The following is a 19451-nucleotide window of genomic DNA, read 5'->3' on the forward strand; positions in this document are numbered from 1 at the left end:
AAAAACAGCTCAAGAGACAGCATGCAGGCCCTGAGTTCACGTCCCAGGATGGGCACCAAAAAACCCAAAACAAAACAAAACAAAAAACCGCACACCAAACTTGTAAATACTTGCTTGAGCTGTAGTGAGGATTCACACACACATAATCAATAAAGCTTAAAAGCAGAATGCCTAATTACAGACTCTCAATAAATGTTACATTGCCATTTGCTCTGAACAGAAATTATTAATGTAAAATATAAAACAGATTCTAGAGTTTTTTCCATGAGAAAAGCCTAAGGAATGTATTGAAAAATACCCCCCAATAGTATATGTACTCATGTCTGCCTGCCCAAAAAACTTCAACAGAAGTCCTGCTTGTGGAGAGGACCAAATTGGCTTTCCCAGGACATAGAATGATTGGATCCCAGACTGATCTTTAGAAACCATTTGAAAGCAAACACTTGCTTTCAAACCAAAGAGCAAGCCCGGTGACCAGAAAAGTTTTCTTCCAGTTCAACAAGCTTTTATAGATGGTGAGAATACTGGATGGAGCCCAGCTCTTAGGAATGAACATCTGACAGAATTAGCAATGGCCAAGCCCAAGCCAGTGAGGAACAGCACTGTGTAGGGTTGGGGCATGATTCAGTAAGGAGTGACCAGGAGCTAGGGGCCAGTAGCTCATGCCTGTCATCCTAGCTACTCAAGAGCCTGAAATATGAGGACTGTGGTTTGAAGCCAGCCCAGGGGAAAAAAAGTCTGTGAGATTCTTATTTCCAATTAACCACCAGAATACTGGAAGTGGAGCATGGCTCAAAGCAGTAGAGCTCTAGCCTTGAGTGAAAGAGCTCAGGGACAGAGTCCAGGCCCTGAGTTTAAGCCCCATGACAAAAAAAAAAAAAAAAAAAAAAAAAAAAAAAAAAAAAAAAAAAAAAGGAGTGAGCAGGAATTACCCAGTAAACAATAAGGAACAGGTCCATAACCTGATGTGAGTTCTGCATCATTCTTTAGTAGCTGGCTCAGTACCCTAACCTGAAGAGTAGGAACAACTGTACCCACATCATAGAGTTATATAGACTTGGTACCCGGCACTGCACATAGAGAATACCCTGTTCATGTAGATTTATTTGATGCCCATTTATTCCTTGTTTTTCTTCAATTCCTTCTATCTGCTTCTTTAACAAGCTCTGAATTCATGTTACATGTCTGCATGAAGTGCCCTGAATCCTTCTTCATCGCCATCCTCTGAGCTTGATGTGATCTTATTTCTCAGATAACAAAAAATATCAGAACTCACACCAATGTGGTCTCGATAATGCCAAAGCCAGACTTCATGTGCAGGTCCATGAATCTTAGGGATGAAGGTAGCAGGGGTTCCTAAGACATGACCAAATAAGCCATGTTGGAGTTCCTGGGCATGCTATCTGCCCACTCAGGTTGACCCATTTAGAGATATGTTCTTCATCTCTATACCCACCTCACCCATCTACCGCCATGGCTCCACTCTGGCTGAGCCTTTGCTCTGAAGGCTTTTTTCCAAGCTACTTCATGCTCTTCCTTACTCCTAGAGACACCTTAAACTCTGCAGAAGCATTGTTTCCTGCAGTCAGCCTCCCCTGCTTGCCCCCAGTTGATCTCTCTTCCTTATCACTCCTTACATATTCCATTAAAGAAACCTCGCCGAGTTCTGAGAACAAACTAGGTGTTCAACCAAAACCTACTTACTCTAATTCTGGTGATTTTTTTTGAAAAAAAAATCAAGTTCATTATCATAATTCATTTTTTTCACAAACAGCCCCTGAAACTGTCCTAATTTTTAGAATTTTTCTAAACAAAGCATCACAGGAGAACTCACAAGAGCCTCAGAGAGCAGGTGGCCAGGAGCTACCTCTGATCTATCAATATTTCCATTGATATTGATTCTCCAGAATGTTAAGGTACTGAGTTATTAGGTGATTTATTATTGCAGTCATATATTTGTGTGTGTGTGTGTGTGTGTGTGTGTGTGTGTGTGTGTGTGTGTGTGTGTGTGTGTGTGTGTGTGTGTGTGTGTGTGTGTGTGTGTGTGTGTGTGTGTTTGGTTGTCCTGAGGTTTAAACTCAGGTCCTAACCCTTATATGACTAGTGCTCTACTCCTTGAACCACACTTCCCACCCTGCTGTTTGCTGGTTATTTTGGAGTCTTTCAGACTTTTCTGCCAGACTGGCCTTCAACTGCACTCCTTCAGATCATAGCTTCAAGGATTACAAGCATGAGCCATTGGTACCTAGTCATACTTGTATTTTAAATTTCAATTTCCTTTTCGTCCCAACTTTCTTTAGTTCCATATATCACCTGAAAACCACGCTGCCTGAGGGACAAGTACTGGAAATGTTCCTTCCCTACAAGTAGATACGATTTGTTTTGTTTGCTTTTACTTACGAATTATTTTCTTCCTTTCCTTAAATTACTTCTATCTGTTTCTATAACAAGTCCTGAATTCATTTTTATGTCTTCATGAAACATGAAATTTCTAAGTTCCGGAAACTTTAAAGAATTATTCTCAGAAATTTTTTGGCACTTATAATGCTTGAGAAAATTAAATGCTGTTTATGATCATCAAGAGTTTATATGGTTTTTGAGACAGGGTCTTCTGCGTGACCCAGAAATGCTTTGAACTCAAGGCTCAAGTCCTTCTACCTCAACCTACCAAGTGCTGGGATTACAGGCATATGCCGCCATACCCAGTTTCCTTTCATATCTGTAAAATAATAAATAGATTATTTTTTTCTATTACAGTAATACCCATCATAGCATTCCCTGTTTAAAAGAAGAAAAACCTTATTACAGACATTTAAAATCAATCTAAATGAGGAAGAATAGAGTCTTTTTTTAATCTCTTTTTTAATTGTGAAAATACCGTACCGAGGGGTTACAATTACATGGGCAAGATAATGAGTATATTTCTTATCAAGCATTGTAGCCTCCTCCTTTGTTTCCCCTTCCCATCCCATCCTCCCCCTGCCCAAGAATAGTCTTGAACCCCATGTTTTCAGAAATATTTACCTTCCTTTCCTACCTCTGTTTCCTTCTTCTCCTATCTCAGCTAAAGAGAAGAAGGTGTAACATTGTCTCTTTTTACCCATGTTTGATTCCCTCCCTGATGTTCTGATACCAGGTTCTAATACCAGGTTCCCCCTGTGATATCAATTATACCTGTACATGCATGTGCATGCATGTGCAAGTGCACACACATGTGCGCGCACACACAAACACTTTACCATTATGCATCTACACACAGTGCATATACTTCCACCCAGTCCCTCCAGATCCTAGAATAGGAACTTGGCTGGGGATCCAAGTTAGTAGGCATAAAAAGAGTTGAAAATGAAATAGTTCAAAAAGAAATTGTTTCCTGTCAGTTGCCTTTCTGTTGTGTAAGGAAATACTTGACAAAATCAACTTTAAGGAGGAAATTTCATTTTGCCCCATGGTTTCAGAGGCTTCAGTCCGTGATTGGCTGCCTCCATTGCTTTTAGGCTGTGTGGAAGCAGAAACAGGATGGCAGGCAAAGTAGAGCCGCTTATCTCATGGTGGCCAGGAAGCAAGGAGATAAAGGAAAGTGAGTAGCTGGAGATAAGATGTGCGGCTTGACAACCATGCCCCCCAGTGACTTACTTTCTCCAAGTAGGCCCCAACTCTTGCTTATCCCATCCATCTATGAAATCATGGATTGATGGATTAGTCCATTAATAAGGTTACCAGCCTTGCCAGCAATCATCTTTCATAGCACCATAAGCTGGGGACCAAGCCTTTAACACCTAGGTCTTGGTGAGGTGGCAGAGGGGGGAAGGAGCTGTGAGTGCTTCATATAAAACCATAACACTCTCAATATGGAATTTTTTAAATACCCTGCTCAGTGGTGAACTCATGGCAGACTTTCTGTTTTGCTGCTTCTCTGACCTCTATCCTATGCCAGTTTTCAACAAGTAGGTATCACTTTCTTAACTGAACTGTACCCCTGAATGCCAAAGTAGAGGTGATGGAAAAGTTGGCTTTGAGTCTCTTAGTCAACAAAATAAAATCTGGACCAGAAACTAAATGAAACCAGTTTCTCAAATCCAAACCATCTTGTCCATGGCTTGGAAGCCTAGAAATAGGTGTTGGGGGTGGGGTGTTGACATTCTTCACAAAGGAGAGCAGCACACTGGTATCCTGCCCATTCCTCACCCTGTTTGTCTCTTGGTCAGTCTTTGCAGTTGATTCCCCAAAGATCTTTCCCACCATCCTTGAGCAAAGCCATCCTGCAACAACTGCAGCTGAGCACTCCCTCTAATTACCCAGGTGGATAGCTGGGGAGAGCTGAAAGGATTATCCCACTTGCCTCTAGGTAAAGCGGAGAGTGGTGTCCTATTACAGGCAGTGCACAGGATGAGACCAGGTGTTCCCACAGCCAGCATGGGAAGGACTGGGTGGATGGAGACTGGAGACAGAGGTAGCCTCAGAAGGGTGGGAAAGTCTCCAAGCTGAATTTACCCAGCTGTAAAGCCATAAATCCCATAGGAGTCTGTCTAGATTAAACATAAGGAAACAGCACGTAATGGAACAAGAGCTACAAGGTCAGAGTTCAGAAGCAGAGTATATTACCCTGAGAAGCCTCTCTCTCTCTCATCCTTTCTTAGGCCCTTCTATCACTTTCACCAACAGTATTGAAAATCCTCAGAAGTCTAAGAATCTCTCTCTCTCTCTCTCTCTCTCTCTCTCTCTCTCTCTCTCTCTCTCTCTCTCTCTCTCTCTCTCTCTCCCTCTCTCTCTCTCTCTCTCTCTCCCTCTCTCCCTCTCTCCCTCTCTCCCTCTCTCACTCATTTGGTTTAGTATACCAGTTCAGTGTATTGGGCTTTCTCTGATCTCAGCTAGACTAAGCCCCAGAGGCTCAACTTTTTGTATCCCCACTAATCACAAAATTATAACATTGCTAATAACCAAATAGTGAGACATTATCTTAGAATATCAAGAGCTACCAGACTGTAACCATTACCCATTTTCCAAGGGAAATTGTTCTATTTTTATAAATTATAAATGAAAAGTCTATATCTATATAGACAGACAGACAGACAGATAGTAGATAGATAGATAGATAGATAGATAGATAGATAGATAGATAGATAGATAGATAGATAGATAGATAGATAGATAGATAGGAGTCATACTTAGGTGGCACCCAGCTCCTTCATTTAAGAGCTGGTGTTTCTCAAGCTAAGCTAAGTGACTTAACCATCTGGCCTTGTTTGCTCGTCTGTGAGATGAGAACAGTATGGCTGCCGTTGCAGGCAGACAGGGTTGACCGGTAGCCAGTGTTGCAGCAGTTGTCATCTGTGAGCTTCACCGTGCCTTTCTCTGCTGATTATCATTGGGGCGCCATGATGTGCCAGCTGCGGCATCCTTGAGGGTTATATATGTGGGATTGTTTCTACATTTGTAAAACAAGGAACTACTTGTTTTGCAAAGCAGCTGAAAGTGTGTCTGGCTGTTTAAGAGAGTGTGTGAAAGTTCAAAGTGACAGAATAATGTTGGCTTGTTCTTCTTGAGTCTTTCTGCTCATTCTCCTTTACGCTGTATCTTGATTCAGTGGAGACAGATATGAGGGAGCTTTTGCTCAGGTACCTCAGCCTCACTCCTTACCAACCTCACAATAGCCAGAGCTGGGGCCCCTAGCATCAATATTTTGTTAAAAAAAAAAAAAAAAGCAAACTTCCCAAGATAATTTCATTGTACAGAAAATGGTAAAGAACTACCACACTAGGCAAATAACATAGTCAAAACTAAGGTCAAGGAGACAGGATTTAGATGAGGCAGAGCGATTTCTGATGTAGTGTCTCAATTCTGTCTCACTTCCCAATTTGCCCTTTCTCTTGAGAGCATAGCCTACCAGCAGACTCATCGTAGGGGAGACCAAATTTACATTCCTTGAACTTCCTTAAATGGCTCTCTACCATCTGGCTTCTGCAGCTCCAGACTCATGTTTTTTCTCTCTCACTCTCTATCCCAGTGGAAAGTAATCTGGTGGCAGGATTTTTCCTGCTGCAAGCCTTTATGCCTTCCCCACCCCTCTCCTTTCTTTCCTAACTTTGCTCCTACTCTAGACTTGGCCAATTTCCTCATTCTTCAGGTATCCAGGGAGCTTTCTCTTTCTTTCCTACTAACCCACAATTGAGTCCGATGTGTTAGGTGCACCTCCCTTGTCCTCCTACAGTACATCCAGTGACTCACATGAACAGGGTGCACTTGACCTGCACTACTAGCCCCACATACAGCAAGAGCAGTGGCTTATTCATCACACATCCTTTGTATCTTGCATAATTGGACTCAGCAGATATTGGTGGAAAGAATGATTGAATGACACCAGAAAGAAGGAAAGAGAAATAGTTAAGTAGCTGAGTCACAGTATGTGAGAAGAACCAGGTCTTACAAATAAATGCACAAGAAAAATTCTGAATGAATAATCCACACTAAATCAGATCAAGCCTTGTACTTACTCTTTCAGTTAAGGTAATTCTGCAAATGTACAATGTATAGCACATTATCCCAAAGAAAGGGAGATTCATAGCAGGAAGACAGGGTAAGTACTCTCTTGTTTTTTGTTTTGTTTTGTTTTTTTATGACATACAAGAAGAATCCACATACTGCTACTATTAAAAAGCACCAACAAGTATGGTTCAATAGCAGATAAAGCAAATTTTAGTGATCTTTATACTCGTACCAGTTAATGAGATAACAACAGATTAAAACTATGTGATGCTTGAGATTGACTTCAATAATCCTAATAGGAACTGAGAGCGATGGCTCATGCCTATAATCCTGGCTACTCAAGAGGCTGAGATCTGAGAGTCATAGTTTCTAAACCATTGTAGGCAAGAAAGTCCATGAGCTCTTACCTCCAATTAACCACCAAAAAAAAGGAGAAAGAGAAGGAGAAGAAGGAGGAGGAGAAAGAGGAGAAAAAGAAGAGGAGGAAAAAAGAAAAAGCTAAACTGGAGTTGTGGCTCAACTGGTAGAACAGTAGTCTTAGTAGTCTTGAGTAACAAAGCTCAGGGACAGTGACCCGGCCCTGAGTTGAAGCTTTACGACTGGTGTGCATGCACACGCGTATGCACACACACACATCCTTATGGGGTACAGTGAGCATAGTGGTAGACTTGAACCTGGATAATGATACATTATATTTTCTTCTGCATCAACGTAAGCTTGAAATGGTTCAAAAGAAAATGTAAATAAAAGGTTTAAAAGACTTAAAATAGTAATGCTTATCCTTAAACAAAAATTGTGGGTCTTTCTCAGCACTACCATTTAGTTGAATGAGTATAAAAACAAGAAGGAAAACCTGGACATCTATCATCTGGAGTCAGCTTGGTCTTGGTCAGTTGGAAAGCAGGAATGTTCTCCGAGGTTAGTAAACTGTAATCAGTTCCACTTCGTTCTCAGGCACCAGAGTTTACAAATCACTGCAGTTTGATTTGTAACTTCATTCACATGTCCACAAGAAATACAGCCGGTGTTGATTTTCCCCTTTATTTGCTTAGCCAAACAATACGTTTGTGTCCACAGCACAATCAGCTGAATCTCAGAAAAAACCACCCAGGGACGCCATTTTACGATTATTGGCACCACCGTTCCCTCCCCTTCTGCCTTGTTTTCACAACTCAAACTGTTCCTCCTTTTACAGTTGGCAGGAACGGGGCACTACAGTGCTTTTGTTCTTTCTAACACGTGTTGTTGCACATGGAGAGCTTTTCTTCTCTCACAGGCTTTTCACTACAGTGAGGAACATGCATCCCTTCCAATCCTTCCACCAGTCTCTCCACAGTCCTTGCCAACTTTGCTCTCCCAGCCCTTGCTTTCCTACCACTTTCTACCATTGTGGTCCCACCTCAGGTCTTGCATGAGCACTTCTGCCTTCCTTCTGAGTCTGTCCTTGTTCCTTTTCCCTGGGCACTTCCATTCAGCCTGGTCAAGGGTTGTGACAATGGTTCCAGGCCCCATGGCCTCTGCCTGACGAGCTGGCAGAAAGTGGCCTGGCCTTCCTAGTGGTTTTGCTGAGCAAGGGAGCCATGAGTCTTCCTCTGGGTCCGTTAGTCCACCCTGGGTTTCTTCTTCTGCTGGGGTTAGGTCCTTCTCAGTCTTTTGGTATTTGCTGAAGCCTCCTGGAGAGAGAATCCATTACATGCCCTCATCTTGCTGCCTTGCTCAGAGGCCAAAGCTACCTAAGGGGCCACAGGCTGGGCCTGGGCTCAGTCCTTGTTCAGCTTTCCTTCCTGAGCTTTCCTTTACATCTTTAAAAAAATTGTCATTTCATCTAAATGGGAAGTAAAGATGCCTTTGATTGCAACTATCCTACATTTTCTTTGTATTTGCCAAAAGTCCAGTTTGAGATTTGTTTTTGGTGTATGCAACCTGAAAACCATTTCAGTGACACTTCTTTGCTGTTTTATAGGAGGTCTACAGCAGCATATGTCAGCTGGGGTAGTTCCTTTTCCACCTTACATCCTGTTGCCTGGTGGCTGCAGCCTGGGAAAACTGCTTTCATAGAAAGTTTTGTTGGTGGGTTTGGGATACCTTCCCTTGTGTTACTTTTCTGAGCTCACTATGAACCACTGAGGAAAAGTTTTGCTTATTTTATAAAAGAAATTGAGACAACTCTCTAGAAGAATGGAGATACTGAGACGTCATTTTATTCAGATTAGGTACTGGCCAGGCTTCATTACCATTGTTTCATTACCATTATTTCTTTACTTATTCACAGTATAACCCATTAATCTTTGGTTCACCCAGTATAGACCCATTCTTTGCCTAGGTACATCCACGTCTAGGCTTGAAAATGAACATTTATCTAAGAATAGAACGCACAGGATTTAAGGATAAGGTACTTTGCATCTGTTTTATCTGTTTATTAAAGTGACTTTAAATCACTAGTTGCAGTTGAGTTCAAGTTCCTAAAATATTCAGTATAAGGGCTTGGATTTCATTGTCAAGTTATTGCACAACAAATTCTCATAGAAAGGCGGACTCTAAGCCAAAAGCTTTCATTAAATGGTGGCAATTCTTTTCATTCCCATGAGTGGTACAGAGGCCCCTTTAGGATCAGACAGTCCAAATCCCCCAGTGTTACTTAACTTGTTGGGCAAGTTACTCATCTTTTCGAGCTGATTTCTTCATCTTCAAACTGAGCATAATGGGTTTTTTGCATGTATAAAGTGCCGGGGAAAGCAGAAGTCATCCGGAAAGCACTTAATTAATGTGGCTCCCTTTTCTTCCCCTGTCAACTGTAAATATATCACGTTATTAACAGCGAAGAGTAAAATGTTTCAGTAAGAGGCAGACAAGTCTATTCTTTCCCATCCTGCATCATACTGTCCTGGAAACACTACAAGAGAATGACTAAGCTTATTTTAGTTTCAAAACTACTGTCTGATTGATGTGTCAATGAGAAATGAATGACAAGCATGCAGTGAAAGAATGCCAGGATGATTGTAGTCCACACCCTTATAATTGCTTTCAGCTTTTGGAAATAGTAGCTCAGAAAAAAACAATTATGGAGGTTGAGAAATGTAACCCTACTATTGCTTTCTTCTTTGCGTATACTACCTTCATGTACATGCTTACCCTTGAGATAGGATAGCATTTTGAAATTACCTTTAAAACTTATTTATTGAAGCAGGCAACAGTGGTGCACATACAATCATACCTGTTTGAGAGGCAGAAATCAGAAAGATCAATGTTCAAGGCCAGCCTGGGCAACTAAAACATTCACAAGACCTCATCTGAACCAGTAACAGCTGGGTATGCTGGATGGTACCTGGCCATCATCCCAGATACATGGAGCACATAGATCAGAGCATAACTCAAGATCCTATTTAAAAGGAAGTAAGGCAAGAAGGACTGAAGTGTGGCATAAGTAGTAGAGCACCTGCCTAGCAAGCATAAGGCCCAAAATTCAAATCCAAACACTGCAAAACCAACGGCTCTTTATTGAAACAAAAATTTGTATTTTTTATTGTTTTTTTATTGTGAAAATACCATATAGAGGGGTTACAATTACATGAGCAAGGTAAAATTTGTATTTTTTGAAGAGGAGAGGGGAGCAACTTCCCCACTTTGTTGTATGTATTTTAAGAGGAGTGGGATTATTGTTTTTTGGTGTCCTGTTCTATTTTAACCTAAGATTTTAAAATGTATGATTTCAAAATAATCTTCAAGATAATAAAATGTTGTAAATCAGAGACAGACTTATTATAGTACCAACAAGCACATTTCAGATTTTTAAAAATTGAGCTATTTGCTTACTACACTGTTGATGAAAATTGAACTGAGCCTTTGGGTAAAGCAAGTGATTTCTAGTTTATGAATTCTATTTTCCGATGACAAATGTTGGACATCATTAGCCAACTCTGCTTCTTCTTCCTACTATGGTTCTGAACACACGTGTGCACGTGTGTGTGTGTGTGTGTGTGTGTGTGTGCACACATGTATGCAGACAGACACTAATCCTGGGACTTGAACTCAGAGCCTGGGTGCTCTCCGTTAGCTTATTTGCTCAAAGCTGGTGCTGTACCACTTAAGCCACAGCCTTACTTCCAGTATTTTTCTGGTTAATTGGAGAATGTCTGTCTCCTAAGAAACTGGACTGTATATTCGTAGTGAATACTCCAGTCTCTTCAATGAGTGACATTTTAAATTAATTCATTTTTTATTATGAAACACCAGTGTTAATGTCTAGGCATGACTTTCCTTTTAGAAGGCTGTAATTCAGGGGTGAGAAGAACTCAGAAAACAGATTTCCTGCAAACAGAATTGCTTGTGTTTTTAGCAGAGTCTGTTTAAAGGACACTTTGGAGCAATGGTATTTTTAAGTAGCAGAGAAGCTTATTAACTCTATCACAGTGAGCAGCGTGAATAATCATGTGTCAGGCACGTTTTCCTTGCAGACCAAAGACAGTGAGTAAAAGCATGTACTTGAGAAAACCTGTGACGATTTGGAAACATCTGGTTCTGAGCCATTTACCAAGCCAGGCCCAGTACACTCCAGAGAACCAGGACAACTGAAGAGATGATTTTCCCTGACTGCCACCTGCAGAAGGGCTACTTCTGTCAGTGACAAGGAACCATAGTAGCCAAAGGTTAATTTATCTAATTGTCTTCACTCTTCCCTCTTTTCCACCACAGAATCGGAAGACTTTTTGATGGTACAGAGCCCATTGTTTTGGACAGTCTCAAACAGCACTATTTCATTGACAGAGATGGACAGATGTTCAGATATATCTTGAATTTCCTACGAACATCCAAACTCCTCATTCCTGATGATTTCAAGGTGAGGGAATCCATGTTAAATTAACAATAAATATGTGATTTGTTGTGATATGCTCCAAAAAATATTTCCAGTTTAACTTTTTAACATATACCACTCTAATAGTAGCAGAGGGTCTCTCTGACATGGTTATATGGCCTTCACAAAATACAGTATTTGGTCATTAAAGTTGTACCTGGCTAAAGGGGGAAAGCTTTTCATTTAAAGAACTACACTAAAATTCATTGTAAGAAGTTAAAAAAGACTTCGATTCAGTTGAACGTCACTTCTGATCATCTTAGCAAGCTAAAGAAGAAAAGAAAACCTCTTCAACTGAGTGAAGAATTGTCTGTCAGAAGTCTAAAGCAAATGTTAACAGTAGATTCTTAGAATTGTCCCTTATAAAGTTAGTGACTCGCGATTAAGTTAGTCACACTGAGATTGTCCAGCATTGCACTCCAGGAAAACAAATAAAAAGCACAAACACAAGCGGGCAGAATGTATGAAAACATAGGTTTTTTTTTTGTATTTTTTATTCTATATATTTATTGTAAAAATGTTGTACAGAGGGGTTACAGTTACATGAGTAGGGTAATGAATACATTTCGTAGCGAGCATTGTTACCTCCTCCTTTGTTTTCCCCCTGCCATCCCTTCCCTCCCCAACTCCTCCCGCCTGCCTCCCCCCTCCCCGACATTGTAAAGTTCATTTTCAACATAGTGTCCTGTACTTCTCGTCATCACAGTGGGTCAGCCTGCATCCCCATTTAAGTGTTACGCTATATCCCTTCCCCTCCTCAAATATACAGTGGAATTCTATGCCTCCATCAGAAAGAATGACATTGCCTCATTTATTAGGAAATGGAAAGACTTGGAAAAAATTATATTAAGTGAAGTAAGCCAGGCGCAAAAAACATAGGTCCCATGATTTCCCTTGTTTGCAATGACCAGTACATGTCTAAGACAAGCAGAGAAGGTCAAAGGCTATGTACATATGACCACATGAGATAATGTTAAGCAAAATATAGGGACACAAGTGGTTTTTTTTTCTTTCTTGCTAGTGTTTTTAATGTACTTATAATGCACTATGTGATTCTTTTGGGGGTTTTTTTGGTATGTTCTTCCCTCATGGTATAACCCCTGTTTTCACTGGATTTGATGCTGGTGTTCTGCATCTTGAAATAAGTTTTGCAGCAGACATTGTTTCTGTAAATAGGAATTCTAAAGAGTCAGCCAAATACTATTGTTGCAGATACAATAAAGGTGCCAAGTTCAGGATCAATATAGTATTACAATAAAAACTTGCTCTGGGAAAGCATAATCAAACATATGGTATAATGGAAGAGTACCACTACAAAAGTTGTAACACATAGGAATACCTCGAACAAGAAATATACAAAGGCTGTTAGAAAAAAATGTAGATAGATTTATTTTTGTGGGTCATGGGTCTGAACTCTGGCCTAGGCGCTGTCCCTCAGCTCTTCAGCTCAAGGATAGCTCCCTACCACTTGAACCACAGTGCCACTTCCAGCTTTTTTCTGCTTATGTGGTACTGAGGAATTGAACCCAGGGCCTCATACATACAAGGCAAGCACTCTACCACAGAGCCACCTTCCCAGCCCCATAGTTTCTGAAAGTATAATGTGGAGACAGAAAGAGCTTATATAAGGAAGCATACCCAGAAAACATATTTGTAAGCACTTTTGATTTAAAGACAAAAATATAAGGATAAAAGATATCAGACGTCTGTGCTGGTAGTTCATGACTGTAATTGTAGCTATACAGGAGGTGAAGATCTGAGGATCATGTTTTGAAGCCAGCTTGAGCAGAAAAGCCCATGAGACCCTTATCTCCCATTAGTCAGCAAAAAGCTGGAAGTGGAACTGTAGTTCGAGTGGTAGAAAACTAGACTTGAGCAAAAAAGCTCAGGGACAGCACCCAGACCCTGAGTTCAAGCCCCAGGAGCAGTGTGCGTGTGCGCGCGCACACACACACAAAGATGTCAGACTATAAGAAATATCCATCATAAAAAGATTACTAAAGACCTATAAGAAAAAGCTAAACTATCCACTGGAAAAAATTTAACTATGAACAAAAAATTTCCCAAAGGAAATAAAGAAGAAATTGACAATATTATTGGAGCGGATATTCAATTTCTCTAGTTTCAAAGATACTATAAAGTAATATGTCCCTTTTTTTGGCCACTAGGTTGGTATGTATTATCAAAGTTGATGATATACCGTGATGTTGGGAATGAAAAATATTAACCATTTTTAGAGGACAATTCAAGCAGTACTTATTAGAATTTCAAATATGCTTTCTTGGTAGACTAGCAATTTATATCTATCCACTTCTACAGATATTTGTACAAATAGGTAAAGATGTGTCTGCATAGGATGTTTACTGTAGTCATTTTCAAAATAGCAAAAACTAGACACATCTAAAAAAATTCCCCCAAATAACCAATGCTTACAGATAGTGTGAAATATCCATTTGTGGATAGCGTCAAATTCAACAAGTAACATTGAATTCCATAAACTGTGGAATAGTTCAAAAGACTGTGGTCTGTCTGTAACTACTGATACTTGGAGGGAAGAAGGTGGGGGAGGGGTATTATTAAAAACGTTCCTAGGCATTGAAAGTTGGTAGCTGAATGGTATGTATTATTTGCTTTCATTTATGTGAAAAAAATCATTTTTATATACATATAAATGCAGAGAGAAAGATCCAGAAAAGGAGATCTCAAATTAAGAAGGAGTTCAAGAGCCTCTCATCCACCTCCTCCTTTCGAGTTTAGAACATATGCCCAGGATTATTATGAGCCAAATGGAAAAGACAGTGCAGAGGATTCATATTGTGTGCATGCTTATTTTACATGAAAACTGTAAGGCCAAAAAAAAAAAAGGCAGAGAGTAGTAAGTGCAGGAAGCATGTGCAGGTGCTCCTCCCCGCCCCCCAACACCTTGGAATGTCCCTGAGGAAGGTTCAGGAGCTTGCTGCGCATCTGCTGGTCACAGCTCCTAGGGTCCCCTTAGAGCTGTGCATCTCCACACTGAGTGCAACACCAGGTCAAAAGATGTGAGGGCTAGGTCTGTGCCACATGGACCCTACAGGGAAGTCCACTGCTGCTTCCACTTCAGAAAGGAAGTCTACTGGGGAGCTGTCCCCCTACTATGGTGCCCTTCCGGAGGCTCCTCAAATGTAATTTGCAGTGGACACTTTTCTTTGTACCTGCCAGCTTTTGAATCGCTTTCCTATGTTTTCCCTCGTGCCACTGAACACATCTGGACAAACATTTATCCAGGCTCTCAGATACTAGGCTGGATTAGACAGTGTCTCCCTGTGGGCCCACAGCTGGAGTGAAGTTTCCTCCCTTCAGCCCTCATGCTGTGGAATGCCCTGGCTAAGACACCAACTACCAGTGTCTGATGACACTGGCAAGGCTTTGGACTTGAAAAAGAGCATGCCTGGGTCCCATACTGGCTGCAAGGGCAACAGTCAAATGAGGATAAAGTCAGGCCCGCCCTAGAAAGTGAGCACTGGCCCTACAGGGAGACCGGAAGTGGGGCACAGATCCCAGCAGTGTTTCTTCTGATAATCAAATCTGGCGTAGCCAGTGGTGGGCCTTTGCCAGTCCAACCTGAATTTTCCCATGTTGTGGAAGAAGAGGTAGGCACAGAAAGCACTCCAATGTGCTATGCAGAGGTTGGGAACATTTTTGCTTCTCAGAGTTTCTTAATGATAAGGCAGCAAGATCAGAGACAGGATGAAAGGAAATTTCACTTTTAACTCTTTGCACTTTGGTTTGAATTTACAACCGGCAGGACTCTACATATTGTATTATTTTAATCACAATAAAATGTAATCCCATAATTAAAATAATATAGTAAGTTTTTTTTTCAGTGAGCATGCCAATCATAGAAGTGGAACTTATCAGACATTTATAGCCTAGTAAGGAAAACAGCAGGATTTCATTCTGGGATTTGTTGTACTTGTTATCTTATGTATAATTTTACTTTCATCAGGAAAAAAGTTTAGTTGGTACAATACAGTTGTCTCCAGTTTTGTTTTTGTTTTTAAATGCATATTGCTCCATCACCTATCGCGGGAGTTATGTTCCTGCAACAGGTGGAATCCACAAAGTAGCAATAAGTGAGCTGTGATATAGTGAGCGAAGACTACCTGCTTTGTGGATTTTCACCTATCATAGGGGGTCTCTGGAACAGAACTTACTAAAAGCACCTTATACTCTGGTTTCTCCTCAGATAATACATATTTTTCACCTTTATAAAGCTCATTTTTTATATGGTTGTCCTTCCAAATACCCACTTGGAATCCCTACCTGGAGAGTTCATTGCCTTTGTGTATGTAGGCTGCCCCCAAATGGGTTTTTCCTAGCAGCTGCCCTCTTGCCACCACTACCTCCATGAAACCCACCCTTCTTCCTCTGTATTCTGTCTCAGTACCAGGCGTCTTCAGAGAGGGCAGCTAGAGATTGTTCTAGGCTTTTTTCCTTCTCTTTGCCTACTACATATGTTTCATCAGTAAATATGTCCTAGATACTCCCTGAACACAGACCACCTTAGCTCTGGACAGCTGGTCTCCCAACTTTACACTCTTACACTTATACTGTCTCAACTACTCTATGCTGCCACCACACTTGTGTCAAACTCTTTCTGTGAGATGATTAGGGATTCACATGTGCTTGTGACAAACACCGAAATCCAGGCTTCATCTTATCATCACCCCCAACCCCCACCCCCAGGACACATGGTCTACCCCAGGTCTGCCTTTACTCCTCTGTTCTCCAAAGCCCCACCGTACATTTGAAGCTGTCCAGCTCTTGATTTAGCACCACATACCAAGTTCTGGGTTAGGAATTTATTCAGCTGCTGGAGACAGAAGAGCTGGTTGACAAGGGCTTCGAGGAAGGGAGATTTGTTTTCCCTTCAGAGGGCAGGCAGAGGTCCTTGGTAGGTGACAGAGGTATCTGCTCAGTGATGCTATCAAGCACCAGGACTCGTTCTGTTTCATTTTGCTCTCCTCAGTTTTGACCTTACGGCCTCTTGACTGTCACCTCAAAGTCATAAGGTGAGTGCCATAGCTTCAAGCGTCATGTCTTCATTCAAGGCAAGAAAGTCATAGATTCTATCTTCTTCAGAAGACTCTTCCTTTATCATCATTTATTGGCCCAAACTGAGCTTCCCCTAATTTCAGGTGAGGCTGAGGAAGTGATTTTCCCTCTCACCTTTTCTTCTTGTCTGCTGAGAGAAATGGATAAGTGATAGGGGTTGAAAATAGAGGGTACGGAAGCCAACCAACAGTATTGCATCATGCTAGCTCAGCACAGCCCACATGCTACATGTGGAAATAACTGTGGCAGGAATGAGTGAACAGATACGCACAGTGAGCACCCTGATTCAGTCCACCCCACCTAAAACCTGACCCTGCCCTTTCTCACAGCTGAGTTTAGATATGGTACATGCATATCCTGACTCCCTATTGCATTGTTAGATTCTTACACACAAGGACACATGTATTTTCTATAGAACATGGAATGCTGGGACCACAGCAATTGCTTAGCATTAATTAACTTAAACACAGCAGAAAGGAATGAAAGTCATAGGAGGTCAGAAGCTAACTATAAGCAGATAATGTACTGCTGTTAAAATCACATAGGATCAAAGTGAAAATACAAAACATTTGTGCATAGCACCGTCATCCTACGCCACTTGTGAGGGTGATAGATTAATTTATGATTTCCATTATCTAAAAGAGTAATTGGCTCCAGGGAATCACAAAACAGTAAGTTGGTAATTACTGTTAGAAAATGTTAGTAGCCATTTGTTTTTAATTGTAGCAGGTCCCAGAAAATGAGCTAGATTTTTTTTAACACATAGATATGGTGGGCTTTAAATTTTCTCCCAAGAACACTCAGATTAGAAGCTCCAAGGAGATTCTAGAGGCTCACCCCTTGAGGACTCACCGGTAGCTGACCCTTCTAGGATTAGGACAGATGTTTTTCTTTTTTAACAGACCAGATCGACTTTAATGGACAGTTGTAAAGGGATGCCAATGTGACTTGAAGAGAGTCCGGCATGGCATAATGGGGGCAGGGTGGAGGGACTTAAGTAACCATAATGGGTAGGGGAGAGGATCTGAGGTAGCTGGAAGGTTCAGAGAGTTTCTTGAGTTTATGGTGCAGGTCTGGCTCTGGGAAACCACTGTATAAGCAAGTCTCCTGCCCCATCTCTCAGGAACCTATCACCTGAGAGGAGCAGGGAGTGGGCTTTCATATTCAGATTAAGGTTCTGGGCTGGAGAACTTTGGGAAGATCCCCTTGGGGAAGGGCAATCAGTGGGCCAAGTCATAGGAGCCATATTGAGTTATGAGAACAAAGCGGATTCCCATCATTTGAGACCCTGAAGGGATGTAAAAGGTTGACGGGTGTCGTGTTCTTTCCTGGCTACTTCCTGCTGACATAGGGGCATCGAAGGGTTGCTGGGACTGGGTTCTTCAGGGTTGGGGTCTGTGCTGGGCAGGGCAGGGTAAGCAAAGCCTTAGGTTGCCTGAAATAGTAGGATGGCCTTGACTTGCTCCCAGAGGGTGGACTGAGTGAGGGCAGTTATCCTCACAATTCCCACAGGAGTGATGGCTGGTGGTGTATGGTAGTGGTCAAATGGCAAGTAAACTCTGATGTGGAGGTCGTGGGAGAGAGAGAGAGAGAAAGGGAGAGAGGAGATTTGGAGAAATCATGGACTAGCAGCAGATAAAGATAAAGACCTAGGTCAATATCTTGCCTCACCAACTTAAGCAGAGGAAATTGGGCCCCTGTAAGGGTGGGGACTTCAAGTAGCTCACAGGCCCCAGTTTAGGTGGGGAGGGTTGGGGACTTTCTACACCCCTCTTAGTAGGCTTGAGGGACCACCTGGCTCTCTGAAAACTGCTATTTTGGAAAGTAAAAGAGAGGGGAGAGAGAGATTGATTTCCAGTGGTGCTACAACTGAGTTTACTAGTCAAGTCAATCTACGTCAAGACCTAGACCCCCTTGTGTGGCAGTGAGGCAGCAAGAGCCAGGGCTCTAGGTCACATTCAGGCCACCGCTGAGCCAGAGTAAGCTCTGAAGATGAACTGGCTCTCAGGAAGCCATTAGGGAAGGCGAGGAATGTGGCTTAGTGGTAGAGTGCTTGTCTAGTATGGATGAGGCTCTAGGTTTGATTCCTTGGTACCACATAAACACAAAATAAATACAATTTTTTTTTAAAAAGCCATTAGGGAGGAAGGGAAAAAGGGAAAGGGGGATATGAAGAGGGAGGGAGAGAGAGACAGAGAGACACAGAGAGACACAGAGAGATCATCCCCTACAAAGACTATAGAGTCCTCCAGGGAACACTGTCCCAAGTTTCAGCACCATCTGTTAGAAAACTGAGTCACAAGAGTATTAGAGTAAAGTGACCTCAATGGACCAGATCAACTTTAATGGAAAGTTGAAGAGGGACACCGTGGTGACCTAAGGAGAGTCAGGAGACACAGGCATGGCATGACAGAAGCTTTTCTGTAGCTTGCCTGTGCTCCCTGAGGATTCCACTGCCACCAAAGCAAATCTGAGTGCAGGACACACCCCTTTAATAACTGGAGCTCATGCTGGGGTGGAGGGGAGGCTGTCAAAAGAAACTCACCTACCACAGGACCTTAGAGACACAGAACCTCCAGGTAAATGATTCTGTAAATGTCAGGGCTTCCAGGAGGAGCCTCAGAAGGAGGGTGGAAGCTGAGGTAGCAATTTGGCATATGGTGAAATTGCATCCAGAGCAACCATGCAGTTGAGATTGCAAGTCACAGTACAGGTGTGCATGTGACTGCCCAGTCCCTATGACTGATGTCTTATAAGAAATTTCCTCCCGGCCCTGGAAAAGGGACACGGCCTTTGCGTGTGAAGAGGAACTCTTCTGCTGGGACTGCTAGATAGTATTTGTTGATCACATAAATCCTAGCAGTCTGCACCTCTTAAAATTGAACTCTGCAAAGGTGCTGCCTCAGGTAGATGTCCATTTAACAATGCACATGATTTCATATTTCAGAATACCACCACTGCTGGTGACCAGGCTCCACTAAAGGCGTTCAGGGTCTGTTCTCTGAATAAGCGCTTGAAC

General features: G+C 41.9%; 1 protein-coding gene across 3 annotated transcripts in view; it reads left to right on the top strand.

Annotated features, from left to right (window-relative positions):
- The window catches only part of Kctd1 (potassium channel tetramerization domain containing 1), a 189434-nt gene that overhangs the window by 159152 nt on the left and 10831 nt on the right, over positions 1-19451 (top strand). For all 3 annotated transcript variants that reach the window (XM_070029408.1, XM_070029409.1, XM_070029407.1), the window contains exon 3: positions 11179-11323. In XM_070029408.1, coding sequence (XP_069885509.1) covers positions 11179-11323 — 145 coding nt within the window. The remainder of the gene's footprint in view (positions 1-11178; positions 11324-19451) is intronic.

The sequence above is a fragment of the Dipodomys merriami genome, unplaced genomic scaffold (genome assembly GCF_024711535.1).
Source record: "Dipodomys merriami isolate MVZ:Mamm:240054 unplaced genomic scaffold, mDipMer1.0.p SCAF_2, whole genome shotgun sequence".
In the NCBI taxonomy this organism is placed as follows: Eukaryota; Metazoa; Chordata; class Mammalia; order Rodentia; family Heteromyidae; genus Dipodomys; species Dipodomys merriami.